Below are 24235 nucleotides of genomic sequence, written 5' to 3' on the forward strand. Positions count from 1 at the left end.
TTTTTTTGTAAATTTTCTTTTTTTTTTTTTTTTTTTTTTTTTTTTTTGAGAGAGAGATTTGTTATAAAGTACATGAGCTTGACAGAGAGGTAGAGAGAGACAAAAAGTCAGAAATCACCTTCTCCCCCAGAGAGGATGGCCACACCACAGTCACCTCTCCTTCATTCTCCTCCCAGGATTCTGGGCACACTGGCAGACATGCCAGGTATGAAAACTGTTGGGTCCAGGACTTGAACCATGGACAGCCACGTGGGAGTCCAGCACCTTAACCACTATGCCACCCGCTGACCCCACCAAGTTTTTAACCACTATGCCACCTGCTGGCCCCACCAAGTTGCTTATCAATTTGTCCACTTGTCCAGTATCTTAAAGTCACATTATCAGGACCAGCAGTTGGTGTAATGGCTATGTTGCTGGACTCCCATGTAGTCGACTGTGATTTGAGTCTTGGACCCGGTGGCTTAAACTCCCCGTGGGCACGTGTGTATGCATGCCCAAGATCCCGAGAGGAGAATGGAGGAGAAGGGATTTGTGGCATGGATATCCCCTCTAGGGAGTGATTTCTTGCTTTCTGTCTATCTCTCTCTGTCTTTCTGGCAAGCACACTCACCCTATAGCAAAAACCTCTCCTCCCCCCCAAAAAAGTCACATTATCATTATTATTTTATTGACAAATTTTATTGAAAGCAAACTTCAAGTTATTAGGGCCAGGATTCTAAATGAGGTTGGCCAGGTGGGAGCTAGCTCCTTTAACCACTAGGCTATGGGGCCAGCTCACACATCATTTATTTATTCATTTTATTAATTTCTAAATAACTATTAGTGGAGCCTTGTGAGTCTGTGTGATTGCATTAGATTCACTGCCCTTGGTAAAGACAATAAACTTCCAAGGATTGCTACCATTGTCTTGGCCATTACTCGGTCATCCCTCTCTTATGTTCTGCTGCGGAAACTCCCTCGTCTCCCCTGGCTGCATCAACTGTACTTCAATATGCCTACCCAGGGTGCTTCTTTTAAATCACCTCAAAAGTGTGCAGTGTTAACCTCAGGCAGGTACGAGGTTGGAGTGATGTGCACACTCCTTTGATGACTGAGAATAAAAGAGTGACAGTCCAGAGAAGGGCAACTAAATGTGATTTGGACAAGGGTTTTCAAAGCTTTGATCTGTTTTGACTGAGCAGAGGCCAAATAAACATTATCAAGTTAACTATAGATTTTCTAACGTTGCCCATTCTCTTTCCAATGGAAATTGCATATGAATTTTGGTGAGTGATAAGACTGACTTGGGAATGGAAGGAAGGTCCTTTCATATCTTTCCCCAGTGATTGGTGTTGCTAGATTAACGTTTCTACATTGACTTTGCAGAAGAATGATGGGCAGTTCACTGTGATTCAGCTCGTTGGCATGCTGAGAGGCATCGCTGCAGGAATGAAGTACCTTTCTGACATGGGCTACGTGCACAGAGACCTTGCTGCTAGAAACATCTTAATCAACAGTAACCTTGTGTGCAAAGTGTCTGACTTTGGACTTTCCAGGGTACTGGAAGATGATCCTGAGGCGGCCTATACCACAAGGGTAAGATCTAACAGAATATAACACTAGACTAGAGATGTTTAATTTTTAAAGATTTTTAAAGAAATAGCAAAAAGGGCATTGCTCTGACAGAGTCAGGAAGAGACAGCAAGACAGAGACAGAGAGAAAAATCGAAAGTCCAGATCTCCTTCTTAAGTATCACCAAATTCAAATCTTAAACTTAGGTAAGAAAAGTATTCACCTTCTAAATCTCAGTTATTTATGTTTCTTAAAGACACTGAAAATAGAAAGATTGAGATCAGAATGGATGCAGTACAAATAATACATTGTACATTAGTACAAATAATATAAAGCTTTAAGTGTGAAAGAAAATATTAAATATATAGTCTCCTACAATAAAAGCAGTATTATATTAATATGTATGCATAGATACATATATATTTATGTACATATATATTATACATTTATGTACATATATATTATAAATGATATAATAAATGTAGGGTGTATATGCACTTATATACAAAGATATAAAAATGTATAGCATTATTGAATAGTTTAAGCTCTCTGCATTATAGTGTCCTCTTTTGTAAAATAAATGCAGAAATATATAGACCCTGTATTTTAAGGATTTCTGTTTGAGGGGGTGGGAGTAAAAGAGCTATTTCTTCAAAAAAATGGCAATACAGTGGAGTTCCGATGCCTAATTACCTTTCTTAAATACTATGAAATCCAATAGCTCATATCTATGGAAAATCGACCACTAACTCACATTGTCATAATTAGCATAAATCAATACTATTTTCCAGCAAAGTAATTGCTTGCTGAATTGATACAGTATATAATTGACTTTTTTTTCATGTACAAAACTGTAGACATTACTGCAACAAAAATTTCTGGGCAGTCACTGATACTGTATTTCTTAAATTTGGATCCCATATGATGAACTATATTTGTTTAATTCTAAATATTTCGATGTCATCAGGTTAGATATATCAGTGTCTAAACTCTTTATGATCATAGGGATTTACCTCATATCCTTTTCACTATACAATTTGGTTAACTTTTGTTTCGGTACAGAACACTTTGCCATTTCATATGCTCAAATTAAGATAAATGTCTTACCTGTTCTTATCTAATTCCACTCTTTAGAATTACATCTACTGACAGCCTAACAATTTTTATAGATTATAAGGCGATTTTTTGTTGGTCTTTTTTTCCATTTTGCTTTCTGACTTATGGTCACTTGGGGATCTGTACTATTATACAATGAAGGGCAAGAATAACTTCTCTGTGCAAACGAACCCTTCCAAATGTCAGCATAATAAATCAATAAATTAATTGATGGAATATTTTCTCTTCTTCGAGACCTATCATTGTCATTATTTCCATTAAGTGAAACCTCGATTAAAAATTCTTCTGGGATTAGAGTTTCACTTACTAAAGGTGGTCTTCACTAGATTGAGGTTATAGACAAGTCTTTTGCCAATGTTTTTGGTTAATGTCTTTGTTAAGTGCCAAAAGTAGATTTTTCCAGGTGTGTATCAGTGTGTTTGATGCAGGTTGGGAGGCGAGACAAAGATTCTGATACCCTCATGACTTATCCTCTTGGGGCCAGCAGGTGGTGTGGTGGATAAGGGCACTCATTGGACTCCTATATAGCCAAAGGTGGTTTGAATCCTGGACCTGGTGACTTGCTTTCTCACTTTCTCTCGCTCTCTCGCTCTCTCGTTCTGTCCCTCTCTGGCCAAATTTAAATAAATAAATAAAGTTAAATAAAATAATTCTTTAAAAAAATGACTTATTCCTCTGCTATGGTGTATAGTGGCATCTTACATTATAGAGATGGGAAGCTAAGGGAACTCTAAACTCCTTCAATAGCCAGAGGAACAGGAGAAAATCATGGGCTACAGTTTAACATAATCAGCAAACTCCAATTCTAAGAGGAACAATAGCCACACTCTACAGAATATCACAACTCTGTCCATAGCTAGGCTTCATTTTGTGATCCTGCCTAAAAATATTTAATTAACAATAAGAAGCTTCAGAAAAACCTCCTTCAAATGGTGTTGCCAAATAGCTAAGAAGCAAATAATGCAAACCTAAGTTCAACTTCCAGAATAATTTCAAGCATGACATAATATTCATACTTCCTTATAAGTCTTGAAACTCCGGTTCACAAACAGTAATTTAAATCCTTTTTTTCCCCTTGTATGTGAATTAAATCACTCTCTTACTGCAAAATAGGAATTATGTGTTAGTTTTATTATAAGAAAAGATTCAAAAGCTATCCTCTACTTTCTCTGTCTTTCTCTTTGTTAATATATATTAGGTTATAGATAGAATATTTGGTTATCTTTGATTGCCTGGTTTTAAAGAGTAAGAAAAAATAAAACCCTTCACCTGAAAATAGCAATATAGAGAAGGTGGATTGTGTGCACTGAGAGAAAACATACAAATATTTTATTATGTAAAAATACCCCGCACTTGCGCCAATTGGTGGCATGGTGGTTGAGGCAGCTGAATTTCACAGGGCTGACTTCCTGATTTGAGTCCTAGACCCTGGGGACTTGAAAAACGCACTGGGCACATGTGCATGCATACCCCTAATCTCAAAAGCAGAATGGAAAAAAAGGGATTGCAGTGTGGCCATCCCACAGAGGGGTACTTCTCATTTTCTCTCTCTGGCGAATGTACACATCCTATAAGAAAGTAAAAACAAACAAACAAACAAATTTGATATTGTGGCTTTCCTCTTCAATCCAACTTTGATCATTTTCAGTTAGTATGAGTTAAACAGTATAACCAGATAAACACAAAAACATACCAGAACAAAAGAGGAGACAAGTGTGTCTAAAAGAAATAACACCCTGTTGTGGAAAAGTATATATAATTCTAAGGTTTTAATACATCTGATTTTCTTGCTTGTCTTGTTAACCGTTAAAACTTTGTAGGCTTACTTTCAGCCACCTAGACTTTTCATTTACATATCTGTATTAAAGAAAATAAGCACCCAGGATATTTGAGTGCTTTAATCTCCTTATTTGCTTAACTGCTTGTTTTCTCCTACTTAGAACTGCCTTCCTGAGTACTGTGATTGAGATGTGGGTCTGGTATGCATTCTAGTAGTCAAACAAAATTTAAACTAGAAACCTTCTGGACAGTCAATTAGTAGTTAGCCTACACATGCTTACGGGCTAAGGGATGTGCAAAGGGATTGCGTGCTGTCAAACAGATTCACTTAAAAATGTTACATCTCTTTCTAAATCTCTCTAGTGACACAGCCATATCCTTAGATTCACTGTGTATGGGGATTATTTTGTAATTTTTTTTCCTTTTTGCATTTTCAGGGAGGAAAAATTCCAATCAGATGGACTGCCCCAGAAGCAATAGCTTTCCGGAAGTTTACCTCTGCCAGTGATGTCTGGAGCTACGGAATAGTCATGTGGGAAGTCGTGTCTTACGGAGAGAGACCCTACTGGGAGATGACCAATCAGGATGTGAGTATGGAGCTACTTTTTCTCACACTGATAATGAAAGTGCTTTGTTCTTTGAGTCAGGACACTTAACAATGTATTTTACTTCAGAAAATGACAGTTGCTTCAAAAAACAACAACAACATACGTGGCCTAGCCTCTAATCTGTGTTGTTCTCATTGGAATATCCTTTATGCAGAAACTCCAAATGAGTTGGTACAAAGGAAAGTGAGTTACAGTTATATCAAAACTCAGACCCATCCCAGACAGTTCTGCTGTTCTATAGTGATGTTTCATTCAATGTATGTCAGTATCATTTTCAAAGATGCAGAAAGAGCCATCAAAGAATGAATACTGACAGGCAAGTTTTTTATGATTTGCATTTGATAAAAGCAGCTAATATCCCAAACCAAAAGGATGAATGATATCGATTTAATAGTGGATGCTCTTAGAGGATGAAAAGGAATAGTCTATGTTTCTTTAAATTAAAAAAATGTAAGAAGAGTTATACTGTCTATTTAAATTGGGAGAAAAACAGATTTTCCCCCACAATGGAAAAATAATTCATGCTTAAAATAATAGAATCCTAGAATTAAAGGAACCATGAAAGAGTTGTCTATTGAAGTTCAGAATGTTTTATGATATGTTGCCTGACACATGGCTTTTTGTAATTTTCCATTATTAGTATTCAGAGAGTCCTTTCCATTATTGGGTCATATGGAAAGTTTATATTTTTCTTTCAAATAACAATTATAAAGGCAGGTAATATTTACTGAGATCTGATACATTGTCTTAAATTCTTCACCACCTAAAATCTCAGTACTGCTTTATGACACCAGTACATTGAACAGTATTAATTTAGTAGTGTACTTATTTGAAACATTTTTTTCTAGTTATTTCTCTTATTCATATGAAGTTGCTCTCTCCCATGCCTTCAGATGTTGTTAGAATGTTACCATAGCTTTCTAGCTGTATTCTGTCCGAACAATAGTCTGATGGCAGTAATTACAACTCATTTTGCAAAATAGAAATTCTAGTGCAGTCTAAATCAAAGTCAATCCCATATTCATGTCAAACTGTTTTCTACAACTACAGGGCCAATCTGACCCTAAGTACCTAGAGTAGGAAAAATGAGTAGTCAAGATTTTGTTCCCCCTCCACTGCTGGAGTTTGCTTCTGGGTTCTTCAGGATTGCTTTGGCTGGAGAGGAAGGCAAGAGGGACAAGACTGTTTTCCTAACATTGGGCTGTTGGGGGAGACACCCAGACATGGTTGTCTAGTGAAGAACATGTCCTAGTACTTCAAAGACCTTTGATAACAGGCTTCTTCCATGCTGGGCCCCTCAAGGAGGAGGATGGCTTCCAACTGACTTCTCACAATTCCTCTCACTTGGTACCTCCTACCCCCAAACCTTAGTCTCTTACTGTATCATACATGTGTCTGCTTTGTCTGGGGAAGCTGTTCCTGTTGGATACCCCAGTGTTCCCTCCCTCCTGTTGCAGCACCCAGCCTGCCTCCTGCAAACTTCTGCAGGTGAGGAGCCTGGTCTTACATCAGCTTTCCCAAGGATTTCATCATAGCATCATTTTTCCAAAAGCTAAAGCAAGTTGGGCAAATTCAAGCATACAGCAAGCTACTGTATGCCCCCCTCTTCTTGTAGACACAGTGGCTACACTTGGTTGGGTTTTTGTTTCTTTTCTTTTTTTTTCTGGTGTGTGTGTGTGTGTGTTCTCCTCATGTGGTTTGGGGAAGGGAATGATGACTTGTGTTTCTCTTAATCTGGAATAACAAGTATCTACTGCGTCCAACGTTATGATTTTAGAGGTAGGACTGTGTCAAAAGTATCATTCAATTCACATTTATTTCTGTTTACATTATTTATATTTATGTTTAACAACCCATCAGAGGGATGCTATTTTTATTCCTGTTTTACATTTGAGAACCTAAGGCTTAGGGAAGGCAAATTACTTTCTTAAAGTTACAAAAATAATAAAAGTTTCAAACTGATTATCCTTTTTTTTTTTTTTTTTTGGTAATCTTGCCATTATACTGTCTCCAATTGAATTAGTGTCTATCTCCTCCTTTTCACTTCTAATCAATGATCAGCCTATCTGAATATAAAATATGAAATACTCAATTCAGGATGTGATGATTACTCTAATCTAGACTAAGATCAGACCCATTTCCTATTTGCTTCCCCTAACAAGAATACTTCAGAGAAGTGCCAAATGCTAACATGATTTACAGAGCATGGTAAGGTTGGCTAATCACTTTTCTTGAGGCTCATTTCAATGTCATTATAACTATTGTGTGTGTGTGTGTGAAAGTACTATATTATTTTCTGCCAGAAAGATTTCCTATGCTGGTCCTACCATGTGTCAACTTCACTCATTCACTCAAGGGAAGGAAGCATTTGTTTCTTATTTACATAGTTAACTCCTACTCTCACTTGACATATTTTCACTTTTTTTTTTTTTCAGAGGTTTTTGGGTTTTGGACTATAGGGCATTTTTTTTTTTTTCAGAGGTTTTTGGGTTTTGGGCTATAGGGTGTAGGTGCTCGCCAGAAAGACAGAGAGAGACAGAGAGACAGAAAGCAAGAAATCACCCCCCAGGGCTGATGGCCACACCACAATCCCTTCTCCTCCATTCTCCTCTAGGAATCTTGGACACACATGTACCCAGCATGAGTTTAAGCCACCAGGTCTGAGACTCAAACTACGGTCGCCTACATGGGAGTCCAGCGACATAGCCATTACACCAACTGCTGGTCCTGAGATATTTTCACTTCTGATCCTCTCTGAATTATTAAACTTTCCCAACTGGATAGCAGATCATCCACAGTACTGATGATTATGCCAGATATAGTTGTAACAGTCACAGTTAAAATGAAATACTAAACATTAAATAGATATGGTGCTAGGTGAAGGTTCATCTCTGTTCCTACCAATCTTGACTAGGCTTGCCAACACCTCTGGGGGTCGAGTGTATAACAAGTACTACCTGCTCTTTTGCCTCCTGAGTCTGGCAAGCTAGTCCAAACGTTTTCTCACCTGCCAAGTAGCAGGAAGGAGCCCTACTGCACTTAAGCCGGCAACACATCTGCTAAAATCTCGCTGGCCAACCCCATAATTAGAAGACTCACTGTGGGTGAAAACTATAATTAATTACATGAAGAAATACATTTTAACAGGATGGTGTGAAGGATTTGGGACACATTCCTTCTATCCTCACGTCTCGTTTCTTTAGTCTATAGCTTCCCTGGTGCAATTGATTGCCTATGTAATAATTCTCAATGTTGCTATCATATGTCTTTCTTTTCTGTTTTTATTTATTTGATGCTTAATAGCCTCTTTGTAGCATTAGACAGTCTTACTCTCATAGGTAGTCTTTATTAATTTTATTGCTCCTTTTTCCATTTTTTGTTCTTTTTTTTTTCTTGATTTTAGCTATTTGAGTGTCTTGATACTTTTCCAAATAATAGTACTTCACACTATTTAGAAATACACAAGTGAATGCTGGTGCAATATTTTCAGAAAGTTATATGAGCAAAAAACCACTATTTTGTTTTTGGCCAGGTTTTCCAAGAATCTAAAAGAAATTTACAGAATTTGATCATATAATCATAGATATTTCTGAAATGTCTGTGTTTAATGGTGTCCAATCCATGCTTGGTCATTTCCTCTGCAAGTCCAAGATCAGCAGAGGCATTAGTTTCTAAATACAGCACTAAGTTTGATGTGTTCTAATTTCTATCCAAATTCGTATCCAGGAAACTTGACAGATCAACTGCATTTGAAGATCGAGATCACTGAGTATTTTCTTAGAAGAAAAGCCTCAGAAAGCAAAGTCAAAATACTGATTTGGCAGCTTCCCATGATATATCCCGTAATCTCTACAGATGCTATCTGATTCTAAAAGGGCTTTGCCACCATGAAAATGCTACATTACTGAGACATGCAGGATAATCTAAATCTCTCAGAGGAGACCTTCCTCTGTATCGGGGGACAGGATGCAGCAGTAGGTGTCTTTTGATTTAGGATTACTGCTACTATCACAGAGAAAAACTATAACACATAATAAAAATAAACTAGAACAACTCTGATGATTTTCGGTAAATACCAGACCACGAGCCTTGATTCAAGCTCAATCGATGCCTATGTATATTGGTAGCAAACATTTCAAATGTCAACCATTTCCCTGAACCTAAAATAAAAACCAAATTACAGATTTTATTTTGTTTCCTTTTTAGGTTTAGTGACAGTATCTTTATCTTGTATTTATTAGGGAGTGGATAACGCCATATAGTATACTAAGCAGATAGTTTAAAATGTTTGTAAAATTAAGTCATCAGTTTTTCATCCTTCTCATGTTAGAATCCTGTCCTTTATTTATGCAGTGAGTTTTTTGTGCATTCTCTTTCCTGTGAATTTTAATTCCGTTGTTTTATTACTACTTTTATTAGACTAGTTCTTAGTTTCTTTTAAGACAACAAGAATATTAGATTCCAAAAGAAGTCAACCTACTATGAAGCAGATGTATCCTGTAGTATTGTTTCAGTTTTTGCTATGACAGACATACACGATCTTCATTAATTAAGAGATATATATGTATACAGTGTATAGATTTATCACAGGAACATTTTATAGTACACAAAGAGATAGTATGTTGTAATTAAAGTAGGAGTAGTAGTTTAGTTCTCAACCAAATAATACAAATTTCTAAAATTTAACAGCAAACAACTTTATCAGCCTCTTAATTTTGGTGTATTAATTTCTAAAATGAGTGTGTTACACCAAAGAATATTGTTTTTTTTTAAGATAATATTTGTCTTCTTGAAATAGTGCTCCCACAAATATAAGTAATTGGGTTTTCTGTTTATTGGGTTTTTTTTTTAGAGAGAGATTTTTACTATAGAGAGTGTGCACTTGCTGGAGAGACAGAGAAAGACACAAAGTGAGAAATCACCCCCCCCCCGGGGGGGGGCGGGCCACACTACAATTCCTTTTCTTCCAGTGTTCTCTCAGGATTGGGGGCATGTATGCACAAGCATCTGACATGAGTTTGAAGCCCCTAGGTCCAGTACTCGAACTGTGGTTAATATATGTGAAAGTCCAGAGACATAACCATTACACCATATGCTGGTCCTATAAGTAATTGTTTTTAAGAAACTGGTATTACCATCTCGTGGTAATTCTTATCCACTTTGAAAAAGTTCCATATAAAGAGATGATCTGTAGTTGATAATGTGTTTTGTATCCTCGACTGGAATTGTGTGAAGTGTACTCATGTTGGGTAAAAAAAGGAAATAGCTCAGAATACCTGTACCTTGCTATTTATCAAAACAATAACACAGGGCCAGCAGATAACATAGTGGTTACGTCGCTGGACTCCCACATGATCAACAGTGTTTCAAATCCCAGACCTAGTGACTTGAAAAATCACACAGGACACATGTTTGTGTGTGTCCAAGATCCTGAGAGGAGAAGGGATTGTGGTGTGTCTATCCCTCTTAAGGGGTGATTTCTCACTCTCTCTCTCACTGTCTGTCTCTCTTTCTCTCCAGCAAGCACACACACCCTATGGCATAAACTACTAAAAACAACAAACAAATTGAATGCCAGCCACATCGGATGCTACAATTCTCGGTCAGTTTCAGTAATTATGGAGAAGAAGGCTTGAATAGAATATCACTTTTATCTCTGGAGCTCTATGGATCTCAGATTGATACACTAAGAAAAAGACATTAACTATTTCTTTAGTAACTTGAAAACATTAAAGAAAGTCTAGAACAAAACTCCTATATTTGAAGCTATTTCTATGGTGTCTGATATTAATCTAGAAATATATTCATAATTTCTAGTCATTTCTGCTGAGCTTCCCATCTCATAGTAACAGCTCTTGTGTGTGAGATGTCAAATGAATACCTAGCAACATAGGCACTTCCTTAGATCCCAGATAGAATGTAATTCATTGAAATATACAATTGATGCTTGAATTCTTCCTACAGTCTCCCTGCCACTCAGTTGTCAAGCCTACATTTTCATGTTTCCTGTGATGAAGAATGTTCTCTCTCTCAAAATAGCTCATTTTCATTTTAATTCTAGAAAAATATATGTGATATATATCAATTTTATTTATTCATTTTAAAGAATTTTGTGATGCAAAGAAATATAATTCTATGGGGGTAAGGTTCATGTCTTTCCCAGATTATTTTCTTAGAAGGGGATTGTATAATTATTTCTAATTCCAGTGGTATGAATCAGTACCAGCATGGAAGAAACACCAGTTTGCATGCCAAAAAGACAGAGAGAGATTCGCACCACTGCCATATTATTGCTGTGTAAACATGAGCAATTACTTAACCTTCTGGAAAACTCAAGCGTTGCATCCATAAAATGTGTATAACATGTCTTATTTTACAGATAGGCAGTAAGCATGAATGTAGGCAATGCATGTGTAGTTTCATCGTGATGCCTGTAACAATACATGGACTAGTGTAGACCCTCTAAAAGCATATGCCAGGAGGGAATTAGATATGCATGAATATTATTAGGGGAGAGATGTAAGAAAAATCATGGAGAGATGAGAGGAAGCTGGAAGAGATGGCATACTGTGTTATAGGCCTCTCTCCAGGTATAGCACAGATGGAAGAAGAATGAATGCAAGCATCTTAGATCTACAGAAACGTAGATTGAAGAGAGTTTAGAACCTCCTGGGAGTCTCCAAACTAACACTGCTTGTCACAGGAGTCCCATACCTCATAAAAATGGGCCTGTCTTATTATCCTTGCCAGACTCAATAATTGAGAGTAACTGCCCAAAGAACGGCCTTTGTGCAAGTGTGATGAAGAACTGTAGCTCACACCAACTAGGGTTACCATTCCTGCAGGTGGAGATCTGAAAGGCAAATTTCAGTGGCTGCCTCACTCTACCCCTTTTGTAGCAAATACCTACTTCCTAACACAGGCTCAGGAGGTATCTGTTCCCTGGTTCTGTGGGCTTCTTAAAGAGAACTCCAAAGAGACAGGTTACAGATACATGCAGGCCTCTGCTTGCACAACTGCCCATTCTGTACTTCCTAACACAGGCTCAGGAGGTATCTGTTCCCTGGTTCTGTGGGCTTCTTAAAGAGAACTCCAAAGAGACAGGTTACAGATAAATGTAGGCCCTGCAACTTCAGTTTATTGCTTGACCTTATTATTGTCCTCTGCTTGCACAACTCCCCATTCTGAATTTTCTCTTCAATGAACTTGATATATTGTTGTGGCTTAGCTAGTTGACTGAACCAATCCTTCCTTCTTAAGAGCATCACATGTATTTCTCTCTGCCTCCTCTTTTATAAAGCAGTCCAACTTCCTCCTGTTGTTGAGTATCAGTTTTCCTTGCCACCATGGTGACTCCTCTTCTCTTTTGCTGGTCTCTGGGCAAGAGTAATTCATAACTGTTAGTACAGTGGAACCCTTGCCATACTCCTCAGTTAGAAGCCCTGGGAATGGAGTACCCCATAGAAGTCCCTGAGTGAATATATGTACTGCGACTTGAGGAATGACACCCAGTCCTTTCAGAGCGTTTTGTCCAAGCAGGTGCTTCAGCTCTGCCTTTAAAGGACCATTCCAGCATTCTGTGATGTTAGTTATTTCCAGATGATGAGCTATGTGTAATCCCATGCTAGAATGGTTTGCAGCAGCTGGAAAACGTTTAGAATGTTTCTACCTATGTGATATCATATTGGTGGCACAGATGGAATATTTATGTTTTTCATATTTTTCAAGGTTCTTTTCTCCTCTGAATGGTCGGTCAAACAGAGATGCAGAGAGTTGGAAAAAGACACAAGGCACTGATGTAATGTTATTTATTGCAGAGTTCATGAGGACCTCACAAAGTTCTAGTAGCACTTACAAGGTGCTTCCTCCCTCTTGGAGCTTGTAACATGTGTGAAAAGTGCTCTGCAGCACTTCCTTCTTCTTGGAGTTCACAGCACTCAAAGCTGAGCTGAGCCAAGCCAAGGACAAGCCAAGCCAAGGCCATCAGGGTGGAGCAGGCTGAACCAAGGCCAAGCTGAGCAGGGCTAGCTAACAAGGCCAAAGCCAAGTTGAGCAGGGCTAGCTAGCTGACCTGGTGTTCTTTTTCTCTTGAAGAGGCTGCAGACAATAGTAGCTCATTGCCAAAACTAAACTTTTGCACATGCACGTGTGCATTACATGCAATGGCATAAAGCAGCAAAGTCAAAATTGCATAACAAGCATGCAAGCACAGGACCACCAATAGTGAAAGTTGTTTACCTTGTAAACAACTTATCAAACATGATAAAATAGGAAGAACAGGAAGTGAGGGAGCCAGACTAAACCATCCTGACTCCATTTCTCTACCCCTTAAAATACCCAAATGTAACAAAATTGTCTCCCACCCAATAAGAACCAATTGTTAAGTATTTATAGCACTTTACGAAGTATGTCACATGTCCTTAACTGTGAAGGACTCACCTGGTAAGGAGATAGGCTAATGTGGTTCCATGTTTATGGATCAAACATTCCAAGGCTTCTAGGGCTGACTGACGTTCTGTTAGCAAGAAGCAAGCCATACCTGAAATAGGTATATTTGCATGAAAAGATGAACTCACAGACACAAGATGGAAGATACCTAAGAGTCAACTTGCTACCAAATGAATAATGCCAGATTGGGAGCTTAATGTTCAGACTATCACTATGGGATTTGTATGTCATTGTCAAGAAAACATAGAGCTTATAACAATATTTTAGTTAGGGCCTATTTAAGTTGGTGAGTGATTATAAAAAATTTGGTACCCTTTTTCTTTATTCTTTTCTTTGTTTGTTTCAACCACCTAGATAAACAAATGTAAATATAATGAGAAATACAATTAACACTAAGATTCCTTTAGTTGTACAGTATTACTTATGTAGTAGAATGAGCGGTCTTATTGTACTTTGGTAGATTTTGGAAACTTTCCAGCTTTTCACAAACCACCACAGTACTAGTACCATTCATTTCTCCCCTAAACTAGAAAGGAAACAATGGTTAAAAATGAATTTTAAAAATCATTTAAAAATGTCTAAATACAAAATTTAAAGTTATACACTCACACTTGTTTTAAGATACATTTAAAATAAATGAAATGACCTTGGCCAAGTTCTATGTTAGAGACAGAGCATTAATATTCTAAATATAAGTTTACCTAAAAATTAAACAGATTAAATAACAAAATCTAGAAATATCTTCACAAATCAGATAACTTACTTTCCTTTTAAACTAATGAATAGCCCAGCTGTGATGGTGTAAGCTATTAAGAGACTGCACTCTGAGAGCTGGGACCACATGGAAGGCCAGGTCTCAATTCCCATCTGACCTGAAGGCCAGACTGGGTGGTGTGTATCTGAAATCCAGCAACTCAGAGAGGCTGATGCCCAGGATTGGGAGGTCAAGGCTAGCCTGGGTAAGATAGTGACTAAAAACAGCTGGGTGTGGTGGCATGGTCCTAGCTGGGAAGCACAAGCAGTAGGATCATGACATGGTGAGACCTTGTTAAAAAGAAAAAGAATTGACTAACTCTATTTATTTAAGAAATATATAAAAATTCACTGTTTTAGTGGATAAAGGACTTTTTTTTTCTTTAATAAGTGCTAATAGAATAATTAGAACCAATTGTTTAGCAGCTTTGGGGGGAAAACATATTATGAAATAAGTTAAATTTTAAGTAGATAAAAATTATTATTCTCATCACATAGCGAAAATGTTTCATGATTTATTTACACTGGGACCAGCAGATGACCTAATGATTACTTCACTGGGTTCCCACGTAGTCAGTCTTGGTTTGAGTCCCAGACCCAGCAGCTTAAAACTCACGCAGGGCACGTGTGTATGCATGCCCAAAATTCCAAGAGGAAGATGGAGGAGAAGGGATTGTGGCATGGTCATCCTCCCTAGGAGGTGATTTCTCTTTGTCACTCTGTCTCTATCTCTCTGGTGAATGCACATGCCCTGATAGCAAAAATTTCTCTTAAAAAATAATTTACATTAGGATTTTATGTACACTAATATGCTATTAAAGAGAATAACAGCTGTCTTTATCGGCAATAGGGGATATTAAAATAAGCAAACTAATAGATAAAGAAATTTTGGGACCAGCAGAAGGCATAATGGTTACATTGCTGGACTTCCACGTAGTCAGCTATGGTTTAAGTCCCAGACCCAGAGGCTTCACGCAAGCTGTGTGTGTGTCCATGCCCAAAATCCTGAGAGGATAGTGGGAGTGTGGGGGTGGGTGGGGGATGTTGCAGCATGGCCATCCTTCCCAGAAGGTAATTTCTCGCTTTCTTTCTCTCTGTCTTTGCACATCCTATAGCAAAAATCTCTCTTAGGGGGAAAAACAAACAAACAAACAAAAGTTTCATTAACTTTTACTCACACGAGTAAAAATGATAATTTTAGTTTTTTTTTTAAATACGCATTTATTTGGTCAAGAATATGAATATTTTTTTCTAAATTTATTTAGTCGGGAGACCAGCAGTTAGCCTAATGGCTATGTCGCTGGACTCCCATGTAGCCAACCATGGTTCGAGTCCCAGACCCAGTGGCTTAAACTCACACTGGGTACATGTGTGTACGTGCCCAAGATCCTGCGAGGAGAATGAATTTTTCATAAATTATTGGTTACTATTGTTATCTTTTGTTTTATTATTTTATTTTCCAATATACATGACCTGTTACTATGTCATATATATGAACCATATTTAAAGTCATTGAATTTTTTTTCTTCACTGGTTTGTCTTCTAATTGCTTAAATGGTTTTGAGTTAAGTCCACTAAGGTAGTGGGTGACTTTTAGGTCTTCTGCTCCTTCTTATCCAGTTATTTCTCTGTTTATTTTCGGAGACCTTTTTATTTCTCTGCCAGAACATAACTATTGGTGCCTCTCAGGAACCTTTACGCTTTTCTCAGGGAGACATAAACTACTCTGATTTCAAGCTGTGACTAAGAGCCAATGACCCTCGCATTTATATTATCAGCCCAAATGTCTGGGGGCTCCAGCCAGATTCCTGCAAATTGCTATCTTGGTATTCTCTACTCACCTCAACGAAAAGAAGTCCCAAATTCTACCAGACATTTTCTGCCTCTGTAAATGTGCTTACCTGAAGTTAACAGAAACACCCATCTGGTGTAATGGACTAGAACTTGTTTGATCCTCAGTATTGAGACTTTTCTCTTCCCTCTTTTCATGTTCTAAACGTCTCTTAAATCTGCTTCTGCATCTTTACATCGGGACCTGCTTTTATTCTTTTCCTTTATCATGGAGAGATTGTTTTCTTTCTAATTTTTAAAAAATATTTTTGTAAATTTTCTATTCTAATGTATTTTTTTTTCATTTTCAAACCTAATCTAAAGTCTGTGTTGAAAAATGTAATGAAATATAAACATAGTCATAAAAATATGTTCATAACAACTTGTGGCATGGAGGTTCAGGTGGCCCCGACCCAGCAGCTGAAGTTAGATGCTTGTGTACCTCAAATCATGAAGCAGGGGAAAATGGAGAAGGATTATTGTGTTACCATTCCTTATGAAGGGTGTTTTTTCACTTTTCCTCAGCCTCTCTCTAGCTCTTTCTCTCCAGAAAGCACACATGCCCTCTTGCTAATTAAAAATAAAAAAAGAAGAAAATCTTGTTCATTAATGTTCATTTTTGAGGTCACTCAAATATTTGAATTTTCATAATTGAATAGAAACTGTATTCTCATGTTCAGTAGCATAAAAAAATCTTTTCAGAAGCTAGATATTTTGATGGTAGCAACATTACGATTGTTTTCAATAAAACGACCCCACGCTTAGACTGATATTCATACGTATGATTACATTTAAAATCAATGATGTTTGTAATGCTTGTGCTACTGGACAGTCATTCCAAATTCTTGACAGAAATCAGTGGATGGTAATAAACAGCCAGACCTTGACATTATTAAATGATACATGAGACAGTTATGCTAATTTAGCCTTTGACTTATCCATCATTTACCATCCCAAAGTCTCTTTTGAAATAAAATTGCAGTTATATTACTTTTAAAAAGTGACTCTGCACATATTTTTTCATTAAAAAGACATTAACTTTTCAGAGAAATCGCTAGAAAATTGAATCTCTATTCGATCCCAGAATGCACAGATAAATAAAACATGAACTATATTTTTTATGTCAATTAATGCTTACAAATCACCCTTCACCAAGATTTTAGGTTAAAATGATTATCATTTATTTACAAGATGTGAAGAAAGCCTATCTTTTTATATGGTGATACTGTATTTCTTTTATGTTGTTTTATTTTGCAGTAGTTGAAGGTTTTAAAGATAGTGATGCTGGTTATTATTGAAAGAGTATGAATAAGGAAGAATTGTGGCCAGCAGGTACTGTGGTGGCTAAGGCACTGGACCTTCCACATGGCTGACCACGGTTCAAATCCTGAACCCAGCAGCAGGTGTGTTTGCATACATGCCCAAAATTCTGAGAGGAGAACAAAGGAGAAGGGACTGTGACTTGGCCATCTTCCCTAGTGGGGATGATTTCTCATTTTCCCTCTCTCCATCTCTCTGTCTCTCTCCGGCAAGTGCACACACCCTAGGCAAAAACTCTAAATAAATAAATAAATAAATAAATAAATAATCACAGGATGAAAGTTGGTGGGAATTCCCAAACCATTCTGTGCTAATGTGGAACTATCTCTGTTTTGCCTCATACAGGTGATTAAAGCAGTAGAGGAAGGCTACCGTCTGCCAAGCCCCATGGATTGCCCTGCTGCTCTCTATCAGTTAATGCTGGATTGCTGGCAAAAAGACCGAAATAGCAGGCCCAAGTTTGATGAAATAGTCAACATGTTGGACAAGCTCATACGTAATCCAAGTAGTCTGAAGACGCTGGTTAATGCCTCAAACAGGTACAGACCAGGCCTGAATGATTTTCCTGAATGTACCCAATTCAGATTGAAGCCACAAATATTTCGATGATTAAGTGATTCTCATCTACATGTTAAAGTATTTTAACATATTCTAATTATTTTGAATATAGTTTTTGCATATTACTACTCTTCTAATGAATGAAATATATGTGACTGAATTATACTTAAAAGTACCTATACCTGTATCTAATAGTATAATATTCCAATTTCAGAAAACTGTGAATTATAAGTATATTCAAGTAGTATTAAAAAAAAGAACCTCAAATGTATGTATTTTCCTATATCTTGGAGGATTGATGTAGATAGAAAAAAGATAATTTTAAGGTAATCGGGAAAAATCAATTAAACACTATCATTCTTTGATTTTTGTAGAATACATTTTAGTGTGTCCCCTTTAAATATGAATAAATTTTAGTGCTCATATTTTATTAACATTGACAACCTTAAAGACACTGTTGCTCTCATTTAATTTTACACAATAAGTGCTTAATCATTTAGTGTGCAGTTTGAACCAGAGTTAATGCCACAAGTTGGTATGAACATATTCTTATGAATATGTTTCTATTTCATTACATTTTTAACAAAGGTTTTAGATTAGATTTGGAAATAAGTGAGTAATCTTGCAGAGAAAATTTGTGTGAGCAAACGAATATACTTTTTACTTCTCTCAGTAGCATAAGTAAATATTGTTGCATCTCTGTAATGCCTACTTCCATCTTTATCTGAAAAATAATAGAAATATCCTCTGAAAACCAATTCAGAAAACTTGTACTAGAAAACTTGCCAGATTGTTATTTTCACTATATTTGACACACTTGTCTCTTTTCACAAGAAATGGTATTATACTGGCTGTACATTAGCATGAACTAAATGAGAAACAATTTGTTGATTAAGTTACATAAGTTCCCTGATTCTAATATAACATTCGTTTATTAGATGAGAAGTCATTTTAAATACAAGTGAGAAATGAATCTTCAAACTCTGTTCTGGGATCATTAACTTTCTGCGTAGCAACCAGAAAATGTATCTTCATAGCAATTATTCCTCATGTTGTTTCCTCAGTATCTCCTTTTAAATTGTTTATTGTCATGTAAAACATTAAGCCTTTCTCTTCCACTTCTTTGAATTATGTTGCATTGTTACAAATGGACGTAAAAAAAGGAAATCATCAAACTAAATTTCCAGTGCTCTAAATTGTATTAATTTACATTAGCATCCTTGTTAGCTTGAGAGCAGTTTAAAATTTCTACAGAATTTTTATATTTTCTTGTATGCAATAGTTTGTTTTGCAGCAAGTGGAAGTAGTTGAGGATTTTATTTAATTCCACTTACTAGGCTTCATTCAGGCAAATTTTGTTTTAAGACCATAACACTCACAGGCTCTCCTTTATTTGGTTGTTGGGAAATCTTAGTTTTAGAAGAGGTTAGTTGCTGGTTTATTCTTTCTCTTTTCCTCCATCTTTATGCATGTCAAAAATTTGTTGATTCCAGTAACTGTGCATGTTATTCAGTTATTTCTCAACTCCTAGAATTTTCTCCTTTAGTGATTTGGTTCTCTAACCGACCTTGGGTTTCCTTTTCCATGGTCGGATTCTAGACCTTGTTACCACCAAAAAATTGCAATTCTTCCACAATATCAACTTAGAGTCTAATCTCCAATCCTCCTTTTTATCGCCACTATTCCTTGAACCTTATTGCTTATGGCTACAAATCACTACATTATATTCATTTATTCATTCAATGAATATTCACCTTTCTACCACTATTCCTTGAACCTTATTGCTTATGGCTGCAAATCACTACATTAAATTAATTTATTCATTCAATGAATATTCACCTTTCTGCTCTGTATTATGCTCTGGATTGGATGCTGAGGACAGAGCGTGAAACCAATAGATCTAGGCTTTATCTGCCTTCATAGAGTCAAATACAAATGAAGGAGAGAGACATTGAACTGAAGAAAAATTCACACCCCCAAAATGTGTTGGATTTTGGAGTGGAAAGTGAGTAGAATTCAGGAGAATACAAGGCTAGCTAGATGTGGATGTGCAAACTATAAATGATGGTGTCCTGAAATAAGGGTGATAAATGAGATAGAAGTAGCCAGAAATGTAATATGGTGGAAGAATAATAAATATTATGCACAGTGAGAGACTGAGAGGAGTGAGGTCAAGAAAGGGGTGATGGTTGTATCATAAACTATAATGGGGAGCATTTCAGGAGAGATGGGTGTGGAGAAGAGGAGTAATGTGGGTTTGGATATATTGGGGTGATATAGCTTTGAGGAATATGGAAGCACAAAGTAGGGATATGGATATAGAAGAGACATAGTCTGGAGATGCAAAGTTGAGAAAAATACATACTATTTGAAGCCATCGAAGTGAGTAAAATTGCCTAAAGTGGAACTACAGTCTAAAAAGATACAGGGCCAAGTCCTGGCTCCATCCAATTTTTTTTTTTCTTTTTTTTTTTGTTAAGTTCAATCGGGAAGATCAAACCACAACAGAAGATAAAGTACATGAGACTGAACTGGTGAAATAGCATTCTGTGACTTTTGACTAAAATATTGCTGCTTTTCTTCTAGGCTTTGTTGTCCGGTTTTAAGAGTTTTTGTCCTATCTTGAGCTGTCAATAGGTTCACGTACCTACTATTTGAACAAGATCCTAACCTGTTTCTAGTTTTTAAGTTTTAAGAAAATTTCCTTATCAGTTAAAAACTACTTTTCTTGAAATTACTAACTGAACTTGCTATTGAAAGTAGTTAGATTATTTAAGAAATTGTATGATCAATAAAATGTAGAGGGAAAAGGAATGGAAGAGAACTGTAGACACCAGAGACAGTGTGAGAAGAGGGTGGGAAAGGGCAAAAGGTCAAACACAGTGGTAAATATATATATGAAACTAGAAACGAAAAATTATTAATAACATGCATGATTAAGCCACTATGCGGTGTATTCTGGATGGATAACCATTTTTTGTATGCTGTAACAATGATTAGGGAATGAATGTAAATTAATTTAAAAAATTTCAGAAGAAAAAATATCATGAAAACTATTTTCCATGAAATTTTTAAAAAATGCATATTTGAGGAGTACAGGTAAGCTATATAGTCCCAGCATGGTGTTACTGTGTTGTAGGTTCATTCTACGCACTGAGGTTTATGCCTAGGGTCAGACTTGTGTTCATGGATATGTATATATCAGCTGTGCTTGCTATTGGAAATATTTAGATTAATGAAGCTCTTTAACAAATAAATAAAATGGGGGGGAAGGCATAGAAAGCAACCATGGATATCAGAGACAGTGTGGGAGGAGAGTGGGACACGGCAGATGGTGAGAGATAGGGAATCAAGAATGGCAAAAATAACAAAATATACAGGAAATAGGAAGTGGAAAATTGTTTGTTGACGATAACATGTATGTGGATGTGCTTGACTGAGCCAATATACAGTGTATTCTGTAAAAAATAAATAAATAAAAAGATTTTTGCCACTGTACATATGTGCTTACTGGACAGAGACAGGGAGACAGGGAAAGTGATAAATCACCCCCCTGCTCCCCAGGGGAGATGACCAAACTGCAATCCCTTCATCCTGCTCTCAGGATTTTGGGCACAAATGCATGTGCATCTGGTATGATTTTCAAGCCACCAATCTGGAGGTTGAACAGCAGTCAGTCATGTGGGAGTCCAGCACTTTAACTGCTACACCACCTGCTGCTCTCCACCCAATGGTTCCTTCTAAATTTTAAGGTCAGAAGAAGGCATTATAAACAAAGGAGATGGAGGAGAATTCAGGAACACATAATTTCGTGGTGGCTAAGAAACAATTAGTGATTCCGAAAAATGTTGAGATGGAGTAAGATTTCAAAAGGAGGTGGTAATTGTGACATGTTTCTCAGAGGTCAGTCATCTTATAGATTGAGTTATGTCCATGAATTCTACAAAATAGAAATCATACCTTAACCATAGCAATTTACATAGAATTGGTTTTGAAGAAAACACACTCTAAAACATTGAAGTATAAGTGGAGTGTGAGAAATCATAGAAAATGTGAGTAAAAATGAACATATTTGTGTCCTGTATCTTTTTAAAAAGATTAATTTTATTTGTCATTATATATTTGTGTCCTGTATCTTTTTAAAAAGATTTATTTATCATTACTGTTACTTTATAAATTGCCACATGCACATGCACTTAACAGAGAGAGAGAAAGAAAGCAAGCCGCCAGGTCGGGGACTTGAACCATGGTTGACTATGTGGGAGTCCACAGCCTTAACTACTGTGCCAACTGCTGGCCCCTGTGTCTTATATCTTATGGTTGAAATTTACTTAAGAAAACATGAGTAAAACAGACATTTGTGTCCAGTTGAAATTTACTTAAGCAAAACTCCCTTTGATGGACATGTAAATTATTTTTGATATTTCTGTACATGAAACTTTTACCATTTTTTTCTGAAGATTTATTTAGGATACTTTTGTAAAAAGCTTATTTATTTTTGTCTTTATAGAGAGAGAGTGAGAAAAGAAAGACAAGAACCCCCACCAAGGTCCCCATGCCATGATCCACCCCCACTTTAGCCAGCCTGAATCACAGGCATGTGTGTGCCTAGCATGTACAGAGAGACCCCAGGATGTGAACTAAGAACTTCTATGTGAATCCAGTTGTGTTTCCACTGAGCACCACCTGTCCTCTATTTAGGATATGTCTGTAAAAATCATCGTCATGATTATTAGCATCATCACCATAAAACGATTATTATTGGCCAGAGAGTATGAATTTAGAATAGTTAAGAAGCATCTCATGGTTTAGTTGATTCCCTTTAATTTTCTTATATATTTGGGGTTACCCTTTACTTCCCAGATTCTGCTCCAGTTATGTAAGAACTTAAAAAATAAATAGCTTTGGCGTAATGGCTGTGTCGCTGGACTCCCACGTAGTTGACCATGGTTCGCGTCCCAAACCCAGTGGCTTAAAACACGCTGGGCGCGTGTACATGCGTGCCCAAGATCCCGAGAGGAGAATGGAGGAGAAAGGATTGCAGCATGACCATCCCCGCTGGGGAGTGATTTCTTGCTTTCTGTCTCTCTGTCTCTCTCTGTCTGGCGAGCACACGCGCCCTATAGCACAAACCTCTAATAAATAAATAAATAAATAAATAAATAAATAGCTTTTGGATTTCCTGAGAAACTAGTTTAAAGGAACTTGAGCTCCTCTAGCAAAGTCTAAAAGCAATTGATTTGCACAAACTATTCTGCATATTTATATTTGATAGCATTTTTTCATTTTTATAAACACAACAGTAGTAGAACATATCTATATCTAAACCACTATATGAAAAAGAATTTATAGACTTAATGTTTTAGGTTCATACCTAAATTGAGCAGAAAGCACATGTGATCTTTCATGTATACTCCCTGCCTCCACATGCGATAACATTCCCCCCAATTATCGGCATTCACCAACAGAGTGGCACATTCATTCCAATGAATGTACATTGATACCTCATTATCACCCAAGGTTCATGATTTTGTTAGGGGTCATTGTTGGTATTCATGCATTTTGATAAATATAAAATGACATATATCCATTATTGTAGTGTCATGCAGAGTAGTAGTATCTTTGCTTCTTTGCCTAAAAAATCTTCTGTGTTTGCTGTTCATGTGACATAAAATATTCAGCTGTCCTATGTTACAGAAAATTTACTTATTAACCGACTGTAAGTCCTCTTTTTATTATATAGATAGAAAAAGATCTCAATGTGCTGATTTTATGTTCTTTTGTATTTTGGATTATTTTCTTCTAGGTTAGCATTTGTATATTTTTCTCCAATGAATATATAGACCTAAAGGTTCATTGAATGTATCCCTACCTTGTAATATACTTTGCTCTAAAAGAGTTAAAATGTTCCTGCTAATATTTATTGTTTTTGTCTTCTAGAGTATCTACTTTATTGGCAGAACATGGCTCATTGGGATCTGGGGCCTACAGATCAGTAGGTGAATGGCTAGAAGCAATCAAGATGGGCCGGTATACAGAGATTTTCATGGAAAATGGATACAGTTCAATGGACGCTGTGGCTCAGGTGACCTTGGAGTGAGTAATTTTTCTGATAATTTTTACATAATTACTGGGGTGAGAAAAATTGTTCAGAAACGCGTCTGTATGAGGTCAAGGGAAATCAGTTAACCTTTGTCCACACGTGGCAGCTTTCAAAGAAGCCTCATCTTTTTTTTTTTTTTTTTTTTTTTTTTTTTCTTTTTTTTTTTAA

At 36.7% G+C, this 24235-nt stretch overlaps 1 protein-coding gene across 8 annotated transcripts in view; it reads left to right on the forward strand.

The window, feature by feature from the left end:
- The window catches only part of EPHA5 (EPH receptor A5), a 421001-nt gene that overhangs the window by 383979 nt on the left and 12787 nt on the right, over positions 1–24235 (forward strand). For 7 of the 8 annotated variants that reach the window (XM_006160483.2, XM_006160485.2, XM_006160484.2 and 4 more), the window contains 4 exons: positions 1366–1575; positions 4885–5034; positions 17752–17945; positions 23905–24060. In XM_006160483.2, coding sequence (XP_006160545.1) covers positions 1366–1575; positions 4885–5034; positions 17752–17945; positions 23905–24060 — 710 coding nt within the window. Of the gene's footprint in view, positions 1–1365; positions 1576–4884; positions 5035–17751; positions 17946–23904; positions 24188–24235 lie in introns of those variants that run through there. The other variant, XM_027776613.1, reaches the window with a different exon arrangement.

The sequence above is a fragment of the Tupaia chinensis genome, unplaced genomic scaffold (assembly GCF_000334495.1).
Source record: "Tupaia chinensis unplaced genomic scaffold, TupChi_1.0 Scaffold000687_1, whole genome shotgun sequence".
In the NCBI taxonomy this organism is placed as follows: Eukaryota; Metazoa; Chordata; class Mammalia; order Scandentia; family Tupaiidae; genus Tupaia; species Tupaia belangeri.